At 43.4% G+C, this 12,725-nt stretch overlaps 1 protein-coding gene across 4 annotated transcripts in view; it reads left to right on the plus strand.

Annotated features, from left to right (window-relative positions):
• Positions 1 to 11,688, plus strand: part of LOC132202996 (homeobox protein cut) — a 44,263-nt gene extending 32,575 nt beyond the window's left edge. The window contains exons 3-13 of one of the 4 annotated variants that reach the window (XM_059630405.1): positions 1,226 to 1,407; positions 2,681 to 2,871; positions 3,029 to 3,985; positions 4,998 to 5,263; positions 5,357 to 5,478; positions 5,590 to 6,014; positions 6,145 to 6,407; positions 6,566 to 6,827; positions 6,994 to 7,065; positions 7,268 to 7,686; positions 8,061 to 11,688. In XM_059630405.1, the coding sequence (XP_059486388.1) occupies positions 1,226 to 1,407; positions 2,681 to 2,871; positions 3,029 to 3,985; positions 4,998 to 5,263; positions 5,357 to 5,478; positions 5,590 to 6,014; positions 6,145 to 6,407; positions 6,566 to 6,827; positions 6,994 to 7,065; positions 7,268 to 7,686; positions 8,061 to 9,356 (4,455 nt within the window). In that variant the 3' untranslated portion in view covers positions 9,357 to 11,688. The remainder of the gene's footprint in view (positions 1 to 1,225; positions 1,408 to 2,680; positions 2,872 to 3,028; positions 3,986 to 4,997; positions 5,264 to 5,356; positions 5,479 to 5,589; positions 6,015 to 6,144; positions 6,408 to 6,565; positions 6,828 to 6,993; positions 7,066 to 7,267; positions 7,687 to 8,060) is intronic. The other 3 variants (XM_059630422.1, XM_059630414.1, XM_059630431.1) reach the window with 3 other exon arrangements.
• Positions 11,689 to 12,725: the final 1,037 nt, after the last annotated feature.

Raw genomic sequence — 12,725 nt, forward strand, 5'->3', positions numbered from 1 at the left:
TTTATGCTCTCCACCGGCAGCAGCACACGGAGCTAATTGCAGTAATTAAGACCTGGGAATAAGCGACGAGAGCGAACTCAATGAGTTGGAAGATTCGAATGCCTGTCGAATAATACGAACGAGTTGCGCGCCGATTAGCACAAGCGCAGGCAAATATAAAGGCCAAGCAACCCTTTCTTTCGTTCTGCTGATTTGTGAAATTTCCCTCCCCGTTCAAAATCAAACAATCGAGGAGCGCAAAAAAATGAAAGATTTGAAAATAGATTAATTGCAAATATCGGAGGATTTTCCTTTTTTCTATCGTCGGGGTTAAATTTCAATATTCGTGCTACATTTTTCCCTTATCTTTTCCGGCTGCATGTGTGAAATACGTGTAATTTCTGCCCGCGGCTCTTCCATACATCTATCTCTGTTTTGCATATGATTACATTACACGTCGGTTCCTGAAGAACAAAAGTGCACATCCTCCGCCACCCTCCTCCTCCTCCTATCCCATTCAACCCCTGTCTCGCGTAATAACACGGTATAGCATTCCGCATCAATTCGGAAACATTTTACATTTTATTTTCCATCTTCCACTCTTTTTCTTCTTTAATGCATGCCTAGCCCGTCGGTCGGCTCTCTCTTCTCCCGCACCTGTCTTTAACATGCGATCATTTTTTTATACGAAAATTCCCTCCGCTGCTTTTCGATCACGCAAAGTGTATTTATTTCTATAATACAAAATTTATATTGTAGCCCGGCTATTGAATTGAATGATGTGAATAGGAATCACACGCTTTTGTACAACACTAGGAAAGGTGTTTCTCTCTCTCTCTCTCTCCTGATTCCTTTTTTATATAAGTGTGTATAAAAATATTTCTTTCTGGCAGGCCCCTTGAGGAAATCGAATGAGAGAAGAAATTTATTCATTTCCATCGCACTTGACTGCTGGTGCCCTATGCCGAAAATTCCTACTTTTTATTTTATTTAGGAAACGAGATTCGATCAAATTGTGTTATAGACGAGAACAAGGGCACGAAACGCAGCCTTAATATTATGCTTTCGTGCCGATAATTTTTATCCTCAATCGTATAAGAGAGCGGCGCCTCTCACTCACTCATTCTGACAATATTTTATTCGCTTTTGAAACAAATCGAATTGAAAATAAAATAAAAATACCTCTTCAAGAACAAGTAATTACACACCAATCCATCAAACTAAACCGCCGCTCTTTTGTTTGCAGATCTCACAGTTGAGTGAAGACGTGCAGAGGTTACAAGCGGCGCTCGGCAGGGCCCAGGACTGCACGGCGGCGCAGGTGGCGCGCCTTGAGGAGCAGTTGGACCAGCGGTCGCAGCGCATCGCCAGGCTAGAGGCGCGACTTGACGCCCAGAAGGACTATGAAGATCTCAAAAGGGAACTCAGGTGTGTAAAATGTTAATTAATCAATTTATTCAAACATTTAAAGTAGTCGAAGTTCAACCTTTGGAAATATTCATTTTTCTGCAGTTAAAATGTCAATCAAATTTTCCTTTAATATTTGATGGTAAAGGATGAAAAGTGTTTTTTTTTTTTTTTTTAACATTAAATATTCTCGTCAAACTGAACATAATTTTAATAGTGGATTTCTTCAAACTCTTGCTTTAAAAATGCTTTTTATTATTCCGTCGTAATTTTATAATTTGAAACGATGCAAGTTTTTTTTCCAAAAGGCGTATCAAAACGTGTCATCCCTCATAATCTTCAATTTTATAATATAATCCGGGCCTTGAAGGCTTTTTTACTGCGGGTCAATCCAGATAAACCACAACTCTCGTCGTTACTTTGATTGAACTTGAGTGTTTCTTATTTCTCTGGCAGGTGCAAGTTGTATTAAAAAATATACATTCGTTTACTTTTAATATTCGTGTCGCTGGTATAAAAGTGGCACCACGACTCCGTGTGTGTGTCTGTTAGTTATATTTTCGACCGTTAAATATTAAGTTATTAAAAAAGTAAAAACCAATAAAGCGGAGGGAAAAATGCTTTTAATGCGCGCACCTAATCCAGGCGCTTGTGAACCATAAGGCTTGTATATGCATTAAAAGAAGCGGGGATAATATAAATTTATTATTGCCCCCTGCAGGGTTCATGATCGTACTGCTTCAGAAACAAGCAGCCCATGATTTTCAGACGCGGCGATGACGGCTCGAGTTTGATTGAATCCAGCGATTCCTGCCCGTATTTTATTGCACCACCATTCAATATGAATTTTTCCAACTTGCTTTTGGGGCTATATTTTTTGTAACGAAACGGCCTATAAAACCAATGATTCCAATGAATATTTAATGCGTCGAATAATATCTGGAAATTATCGCTGCTCATCGCTTTATTGTTGCTTTTTATTGGAGTTCCGTGTTAAGAAATTAATAAAATTATTATTATTATTCTTCCCGGCGTTCATTCTTTCCTTTCTCGCTAGTTATCTCGCGTATAAATCTCACTTAGCAGATGCCACCGCACTCAGTTAGTTTTCACGTATTTCTAAAACATCGAATTCTGCTGATGATAACTTGTGGCCGTTTCTTGGAAAATTAACCAACGACGCGTCGAATACTAATGACGATTCAAATCGACCCAACCCCGAGCTTCTCGGAAAACGATCCCATAAATATCGGTGTATCTGCAGCGGACTGATTTGTCGTTTCTGTGGTTTCAGCATTCTCAGAGCGTTGGATTTGCCAGCAATTGCGGCCGCAGCGGCCACAGGCACTGAGAGCGGAGGCGGCGCCTCTATGTCCACGCCGTCCGCCAAAGCCCTCGAAATGCTGAACGAAGCTGCCGTGTCCATGGCCGCAAGGGCCACGGCCACTCCACAGTCATCGGCCGTCGAAGAGCAACCACAGCGAGGTAAAAAAACTTTTTTTTCATGTGAAATAATAAATTAATCAAATCCATTTTAATTTAACAAAAAAATATTTAACTCGATCTAAATAAAATATTGATAAATAATTAAAGTTTATAGACTGCTCCTTTTTTATCTAATTTTAATTTTTCCTCTTTCTAGGTGGTGGCTCTACTACACCCTCAACCCCCGCAGTTTCTGCCGCCGCAGCGTCGCTTTTCCCGCCCGGCCTGCAAACAGTAGAAACCTTCGGCTCCTTTCTAGGTGAAGAAATCGTGGCCAATTGGCGACGCTCCCTGGAACGCACCATTCTAAGTCAAAACGCAAGCAGCCTGCCGTCCTCCGTCACCCAGTCCCAACAACCACCCCAACAGCAACAACAACAACAGCAGCAGCAACAACAACAGCAACAGCAGGAGGAATCAGAAAAGTCTCCCTTGAATGAGATCAGGCCGTCGCCCCCCTCAACCCCTGAGACCGACCCCAAGGTCAACAGGGTCTCTTGTTCCCCTCCTCCGGCCCCTTCGACGCCCTCGATGCAACAAATGCTGCAACAGCACCAGGCCGCCCTGCAGCAGCACATGCTGCTCAACGGAGGCCCCAAGTCGCCGCCCGGCGACTCGTGTGGCAGCGGCATGCACAGCCCCAACGGCCCCCTGGGCCTCATGAACCCCTCGGGGCCACCGACCTCCGTCGCCAGCGCCCTGATGGGCTCCGAGCCCCCGAAATCCAGTCCCTTCCGCTTCGACGAGCGAGGCCCTTTCCGGTTTGAGGACCGCCTCAGCCTGGGCGAGTCCCTCATTCCCAAGGGCGACCCCATGGAGGCGCGTCTGCAGGAGATGCTGCGCTACAACATGGACCAGTACGCCAGTCAGAATTTGGACACTTTGCACATTGCTCGTCGCGTGCGCGAGTTGCTCTCCATTCACAACATCGGCCAGCGGCTGTTCGCCAAGTACGTCCTTGGCCTGTCTCAAGGCACGGTCAGCGAGTTGCTGTCCAAACCCAAGCCCTGGGACAAACTGACCGAGAAGGGACGCGACTCGTACAGAAAGATGCACGCGTGGGCGTGCGACGAGAACGCCGTCATGCTGCTCAAGTCGCTCATTCCAAAGAAAGGTGAGAATGAAATTATTTTAAAATTTAATTTTAGAGGAGACGATTCAAAAGCTAAAATTTGCTACAATTTTTATGGAATTTGAATCGTCTTAAAAATGTTTTAATCATTTCTGTTCAGTTTCCTTTTAACCTCTCCCGAAAATTAAATTAAATTAAAAAAAGAGTGCTGAAATTTATAGCGAACATTCTTATTATTCAAACTGCGCACTCGTTCTGTTTGATCTCCTCTCGCGAATCACTCTCTCAATCTAAAGCAATCAAATAAAGAAAGAGCTGTCTTGCGATTCAATAATAGTCTATCCGCGTCCCATTATCAACGTCTCGCGCGCGGCTATTGTGCCCCTCATATCCGTGGCACAATCGCACAGCACCAGGGCCGCTTCTTTTCCCGTTTGCTTAATTTGGAGTGCATTCAAGTGCGACTAAAAAGTGCAGGCGCGTTTTATATTAGCAATTCGACTCATCAAAGGCCGGCGCTGGTGACGTAAACCAGCGGCGCGCAATTGAGAATAAGTCAGTCAGTCGGCCAGTCTGCCCGCGAGAGATGCCGATTTCCCTCCTTTCTTTTCCCTGCTGTTGTTAAATAATAATAAATTGTAATGTTACATTTTATCGAGCAGCCCGCATTGTGTGCCGTGCATCCTTTTCAAACGTCATTGCTCAAGAAACACCGTCACACACCTGTTACCTGCACTTTTCAATGCAGAGTTAATGTATCGGCGCGCTCCCCCGATCGTTTTTTCACCACGCTCCGATGCCTTCGATTCACACTCGGGTGTGGGTAACGAAATTTTCTGATCGGCTAATTGGACTCCAGCATTTTCCGTTTCCGACCGGATCGTTCAATATTTTTTTTTACTCAAGCTCTTCCGCCCAAAGCGTTCCTCTTTTCGTTTATTATTATTTGTTTTTTGAATGCAAAAACTATCTATCAAACAAACAAAGGCTTCTCGTGCATCAAAGAGCAGCCTCTCTACCAGTCTGCCTCACCACATTCGATGCAATTTCTTAGGGGAAATCTCACGTAAGCAATGGCTTACAGGCAAAGAAGGCGCCGCCGGCATTCCCACCTTCGGCGGCCGACCCGACGACTCGATGACCGAGGAGCGGATCGCGCACATCCTCAGCGAGGCCAGTCAGGCCATGAAGGGCGGCTCCATGCCCGGAGCCCCGCCCGGAGTGTCCGCCAACCTTGCCGCGGCCGTCGCAGCGGCGGCCGCAGCCGCTCAGCAGGAAGACGCGCGCAGCACCGACAGCCGCTCGCCTGCATCAGCTCAGGTAAATTTCAAATAATTTATTTAAAAATAATTTTTTTATTTTAATTACTTCGGTTGAATTTTTCTAAACATTCCTGGATTTTTTTATTTTCAGGAGAAGGTTGCCAGAATTTACCAAGAAGAACTGGCTAAGCTGATGGGTCGTCGACTTGAGGATTCTTTGAGAGCAGCTCAAGGCGGGGCCGGACCAGGTGGACCTGGACAGCATTTCCCTAGGTAAAAATCAAATTAAATAGTAAATTTTATAAAGATATTTTAATATTTTATGGAAAACACTTTTCTTTTTATAAAAACTGAATTATTATATTTTTTTTTTTACTTTTCCAGTCTGTTGTTCCCTCACTTCTTTGGCCCAGGCGGCCCTGCCGGTGGCATGGACCGCACCCACGACGAAATCCGCATGGCCCTTGACGCGTACCACCGCGAACTGGCCAAGCTGAACCACAACGCCCTGCAGGGCGGAAACATCCCTCCCGGCCTGCTGGGTCTGCACCCGCAGATGCCGCTGATGAACGGTTCAGGTGGAGGCGTGCAGGACCTGTCGCTGCCCAAGGAGCGGCCGTCCAGTGCGCGCGACATGAAGCACTCGCCGCACCACTCGAGCAGCAGCAGCCACAACGGACCCTTGTCCGATGTTGATGACAAGGGGTCGGTGGCTAAAGAGCTGAGTGCGGCCACCGAGGCGGCCGTGGCCGACGCCCTGCGCCACGCAGGCAGCGCCTTCTCCCTTGTCAGACCAAAAGCAGAGCCGAGTGAGTCCTACTTTTATTTTTTTATTAATTAATTAATATATTAAAGTCCCTATCTGTCTTGTAACTTAAATTGCACTTTTTCCAATGCACCGTACTAATTACTGGTGGGTGGCTGTGGTTGTGTGTGCAGGCAGCCAAGCCAGCAGTGGTTCCTCCACAGCCCCCAGTCCACTGAATTCCATCTTGCCACCCACAGGCCCTGAAGACTTTGCCACTTCCTCGGCCAGTCCCTTGCAGCGAATGGCTTCGATCACCAACTCGCTTATCTCAACACCCAACACACCGTCCCACCACAGCCCGGCCCAGCGACCCCTCAAAGCGGTGCTGCCGCCCATCACGCAGCAGCAGTTTGACCAGTTCAACAACCTCAACACCGAAGACATTGTCAAGAAGGTACGTTGCTTGGTGAGGCAATTACTATGTGGCATGATATCAATAATTATCATATGAGTTGCTTGCCGATTTTTACAGTTTTTATTTACAATTATTAGATATATTTTTTAAATCATTTTTTTATCGAACACTAATACTTTATTTTTTAATTTCCACAGGTCAAGGAGCAACTTAGTCAATATTCCATAAGTCAACGCCTCTTCGGCGAATCAGTCCTTGGATTATCTCAGGGTTCAGTGTCAGACCTGTTGGCGCGACCCAAGCCGTGGCACATGCTCACACAAAAGGGACGCGAGCCTTTCATTCGCATGAAGATGTTCTTGGAGGACGAGAATGCGGTGCACAAGTTGGTCGCCTCACAATACAAAATTGCTCCAGAGAAGCTGATGAGGACCGGCGGCTACGGTTCCATCAATCCTCGTAAGTCCTTCTGCTGAAATTTTTCTCCTCCTTTTTAGGATGCATGTTTTTGGAACTTCTAGAGTAGCAGAGAGTTTATTTAACATTTGTTGCAATTATTAACACTTTTGGTGTGGTGTTTTTTTGTGAGGATTATAACCAACGGTGTGTCATTCTGTGTTCATAGCTGGATTCGAACCTATGAACTTTGGAATCCACAGAGATGTTAGCCACTTTCATCCCAAGGCCAGCATGAAATGTGAATAAAATTGATTTGTTAATTAATTAATATCTTTGGTTAACTGCAATTGGGTCACTATTAACTTTGCATGACCTAACAACGTATTTTTGTTTACAAATTAATTAATAGGCCTTGATTAACTAGCTTTTGGTAGCAAGATTTTCAAATTTTTTGGATTTCAAATGAAATTTTCGTTGCTAAACTTTATCGTCAATTTCAGCTCCGGCCCAGAAAACGCCAAAGCTGCATGACCCCATGGCAAAAGCAATGGAATCCGCGGCCGCCGCTCTCGGCAACCCGATGGCCCTCCTGCCCAGCTTGGTGCCACCCTCTGCACAGTCCACCCCTTCCTCCACCCCGTCTCTACCGCCCCCAATGCAGACGCCACCCACCCCCTCACCAGGCTTGCTGAGGCATCCGGGCAGTCCACCAATGACCCCCGACTCACCCAGCTCAGCGGCGTCGCTGCTCAAGAAGCACTCGCCTGCTGGAAACATGCCGAGGGCCATGGCCGCGGCCGCTGCGGCCATGCAGCAGCCCAGTGTGTACGAAATGGCCGCCCTGACGCAGGACCTGGACACGCAGTTGATCACGACAAGAATTAAGGAGGCACTGCTTGCCAACAATATTGGGCAAAAGGTATTAAAAGTACATAAAAAATTTATAAATTTGCAAATATTTAATTTATTCATGTAAAAATTATTGATGAAATAAATTTTAGCTGATAAAATATATATTGTTTCATGCTTTTAAAATTATTAAATTGATAAAATTTTGTAATAATTCTTAATGTTTGATATTTTATTTATTTAAAGATTTTTAAAAATATTTTCTAATTTTTTCCCCCCACTCTAATTATTATGAATTTTAGTCGATTTTTTCACAATATTATTCTCCAGTTTAAAATAAATTATAATTTAAAATACATATTCTAAGTTTTGGGTACAATAATTTGCACTCTCTCAATAAAAATTTAAAGCAAAAATTAAACCAATTTTGTCCTTTTGTTACAGATTTTTGGTGAGGTCGTTCTTGGCCTATCTCAGGGCTCGGTGAGCGAATTGCTTTCGAAACCGAAGCCTTGGCACATGCTGAGCATCAAGGGTCGCGAGCCATTCATCCGCATGCAACTGTGGCTGACCGACCCGAACAACGTGGACCGGCTGCAGCAGATGAAAAGCGAGCGGCGCGAGGCCAACAAGCGTCGCCGCACCACCACTGGCAACAACGGCCCGACCGACAACAGCAGCGACACGTCGTCCAACGACACTGCCGACTTTTACCACACCAATGACGGCAGCCCCGGGCCTCCAAGCGCCAAAAAGCAGCGCGTCCTCTTCAGCGAGGAGCAGAAGGAGGCCCTGCGCCTTGCCTTCGCGCTTGACCCCTACCCCAACATGGCCACCATCGAGTTCTTGGCGTCCGAACTGAACCTGGCCGCGCGCACCATCACCAACTGGTTCCACAACCACCGGATGCGCCTCAAGCAGACCATCCCGCACAACAACAATGACGCCTCGCCGCCGGCGGCGCTCTCGAACTCGAACTCGTCGACCTTTGACCCGGGTCACTTCCGCCTGCTGCTGACCCAGCGCCTCACCGAGATCCACAAGGAGCGCGGAGGCGGCGCCATGCCACCCTTCCCCTTCTTCAACCCCTCCGTGGCGGCCATGGTTAGTCCGGCGGCGGCCGCCTCCATGCCCCAGCTGCCCCCTCTGCCCCCGCAACACCTCCTGATGGCGGCGGCCATGCGAGAACAGTTGTCCGGACTAGACTTGAGCATGACCTCGCTGAAGAAGGAGTCGGACGACGAGGATTCCGGCGACGACTCGGACGCCGACTCGAACGGCTCGCACGACTTCCGCAAAACCGAGCGCGTGACCGCCACCCCCGCAGCCGCCCCCGCCAGGTCGTCGAGACGAAAACCGGCGGCGCCGCAGTGGGTGAACCCGGAGTGGCAGGCGGACGAGAAGGACAAGGACGAGACCAAAGACTCGCCGCCGGCCATCATCAACGGCGTCTGCGTCATGCAGGGCAACAACTTTGACTCTCTGCGGAGGCGGAGCGGCGAGCTGGACGACGATACGGTGCGCATCGAGCCCACGGCCGCCGACAAAAATGCAGAAAAGGACTTGAGTCTGGAGGAGGACAAGGACGAGGTGTCCGGCGAGCAGACCAAGCTCGAGTTGAACGTGACGAGTGCAGAGCAGGCGGACGAGGACGACGACTGGGAGCAGAAAATCGAGCAAGACAAACAGCGCCAGGCCAAGGTGGACAGCAGCAATGCTGCCGAGGACTGGGATTTTTAAGGAAAAAGACTTTTACCAAAACGAACACTCAAATGTGAAATCAACGAATCCGTAACTGATAAGAAGTGAATGGTCGTTGTTGAATTTGCAAAAACGCTATCCTCAGTTAAAAGTGTCGGACGGCTGCCTTTGTATCGGAAAAGGGCCAGTACACGATAGAGAAAGAGAGAGAGGTGGAATTTATATAGATTGAAAGTGTTCTCTCTTGATTAAGGTCGCACATACACACACTCACGTAAAAATCTCATCTTCCCTTCTCATTTTTTCCCGAATTTCAAAGATATATTATATGGAAATAAATGCTGTATAAATTATATATGATTTCAATAGTCCAAGACTGTTTGTATAGATATAATTATTAATTGATTACTTAAAAACCGCGATTTCGGGGAGTGACTTGCAAAGCTGAGTTGATAATTAGGCATGTGATAGAGTTTTGAATATAAACTATAGCGGCAGTCGATTTTCAAAACGGTAGTAAAAGTGCACGCGCGGTTGAAAACAGCCAGCACCTTCGGAAGCACACTTCTTATTACACGCGTTTTTTTTTTTAAATATTAAGCGATTAGCAGATTTTCGTTTGAATTACCTGTTGTTAAAGCATACGTCAGTGTATCATTAATTGTAAATATGTGATATATCATACCAATTTTAATTATTATTACTCTATGAATTAGTTTGTAATGTGTTCGATCACTCGGTTAAAAACGTGTTTTTTTTTTATTATTCTCAATAGCTGCTAGTGACTCTCGCCCGAACACCTCTCCAATGATTTTTTACTTAATATGGTTTATTTTTTTTCCACTCGAGCATTTTTTGCTTCTAGTCTCTCGGCTTTTAATTCGACTATTTTGAATTGATGAAATGCATTTTTTATATACGTTTATCCGCGCGAGAAATTAGAGCGAGTAGTCTTTCAATTTAATTAATCCAACGAACGAACGAGAACGGACATTTTAATTCACGCAAAGATATATAGGATGAGTCACGCCAAAGGCAGTCACTTAAGATAGTGATACAGAAACCACTCCTAATTTAAGTTTCCTCTCCTCTCGCGTTTTCCTTTTGCAACAAACCAACTGATTTTTATTCGCGATAATATTATAAAACTAAATGTGGAGTTCTTTGAATCAAAGAGCTTCCAGAAAGGCGCATTGTCTACTTAACAAAAATGAATAATGGCCTTTTTCAGCCCGAGAGAAGTCTCCGTCAGGATGGAAATATATTACAATTAAATCCGAAATTAATAAGTGCGTTTTTTTTTTGTTCGAGTAGCTTTAAAATTCAAAGTCGTGTTAACTGATTGTCGATCAACTTGAGCCAGTGTCAAATATGGGAAAACAAATTTCTCTCACGCACATCACTCCTCTCACTCATTATATCTCTTGTTTAATGTGTACAACAGCAGTGATAGATCTTATAAAAAAAATACAGATGGATTATATTATTATTCTTGCACGCGACAAAGCACACACTCTGAGCGAGAAACGCCGATTTTCTCGCAGCTCTGTATTGATAAAGAAAAAAAAACTCACGCAAGCTAATCGACTTATAGAGAAACACGCAATGGAAATCAGTGCATATTAAGACAGGACGAAAACCGACCCACGCGCACCCCCGACCCCCATACGAAAGTAAGAGGCCCTTTCCAAAGTGGATGTTCATTATTTATATAATTGCTTAAAAAAAAAAACTCGTATATAAATACATTAAAGTAATTGTGATTGTTTGTCCCCTTGTTGAATTTGTGAGCAAAAGCAGCGAGCACTCTGTGAAACAAAATGAATAAGATTTCATTATAAAACATAAATTGCAGTCGATGTGTGTATCGATTGGCTCTTTCTATTTATAACGATATTTGTGAGACCGAGTTAAACGTGTTGATTTTTGTTGATGACTTCTTGTATTAAGCGTAATTAAGGAACACACTCGCGAGATCATTTTCTCTCTGCATTTCTAATAGGAAGAAAGGAATAATTAAAAAAAACCAGCATCAACAAACAATTCATTCATTCTCAAGATGTATAAGGTGAAAATTTATATAAAAGATAAAGTGAATACTGGAGCCAGTTACCGAAGAGCGTAGTGAAGTAAGAATTGTATTAATGATATATAATGACAAAAAGGAGATATCAATATTTATAACGTAAGTGAGAAGAAGATGTGTACATAATAACAATTCAAAAATAATCATATCATTACCGCAACAACATTTTTAATGAAGGTGACAAAAATATTCGTAAAAAAAAAAAATACTACCGGGGACGAGTGTTTTGTTCTCTCCCCTGATATGCAACATGTTAGTAAAAATTTCGGAATAATTAAAAAAAAATGTGACACAACCTTACAAAAAAATGCGCGTTGAAATTTTAACAATTTGTTTGATTGTGATGGACCTGTGACGAGGTTCCGTCGATTGTTTTGTTTTCTGATGATTTCCGAGACAGACACAAATTAATGCGATGTAAAACACAATGAAAGAAGATCTCAGAGGGAATTAAAAATGTTGACTGATAAAATAATATGTTGCAAGAAAATATGTGAATTGAAAGCACACACATATACACGAGACACACATACACACGCTCTAGATGAAGAAGAAAAAATGTCCCTCTAACCTTATTATATAAAATACATTTCTTCCTCTTGTAATTATCAAATGGTAACAAAATCACCAATAAAAATCTTGATTCTTAATAATAAAATTTGCAGTGTTTGCCTTGTCATAAAACCACCCTGTAAATTTTAGCTATTTATTATTCTTTGAAATAAAGTAGAGTAAAACATTCATTATGATTATTTAATTGCAGCCAGATTTTTATATTTAAAACAAATAAGCGGAAATAATGCTAAAAGTTTAGACACAATTGTGTGATTATTTTGAATTTCAACATAAAAATTGAAAATGAATATTAAATTATAACAAAAGGATTATTTTAGAGCAAAACAAATATTCATTTAAAATTTTTATTGTGAACAATCAATTCTGAAAATTCTACCCCATAAAGAAGATAATTGATAATTATATTTTATAATTTTAAATTAAGCTGTGAGACTCTGCCTAAAGAGGGCACGAAGAATGCCGCCTCGCTCCGCATGTTATTTTCAATCGTTTGATCTGATGATGGACTGGAGCGGTTGATTGCAGGCACCAATCTCTTCGCAGGCGCAGATGATCCGGATACCACCACTGCTAAAATTTGATATTATCTTATATAATATTTTATTTCCGTTTTATAAAAGGCACTGAATATGAGAGTACTCTAAAAATTTTGATATTTTTTTTATTTTGACTTTTGACTTTACTTTTAAATTAAGATCATTGCAAGTAATTTAATTATTAATTTTTTTTTTTATCAACGCTCATTT

Source organism: Neocloeon triangulifer, unplaced genomic scaffold, assembly GCF_031216515.1.
Source record: "Neocloeon triangulifer isolate White Clay Creek 2 clone unplaced genomic scaffold, ASM3121651v1 ptg000002l, whole genome shotgun sequence".
In the NCBI taxonomy this organism is placed as follows: Eukaryota; Metazoa; Arthropoda; class Insecta; order Ephemeroptera; family Baetidae; genus Neocloeon; species Neocloeon triangulifer.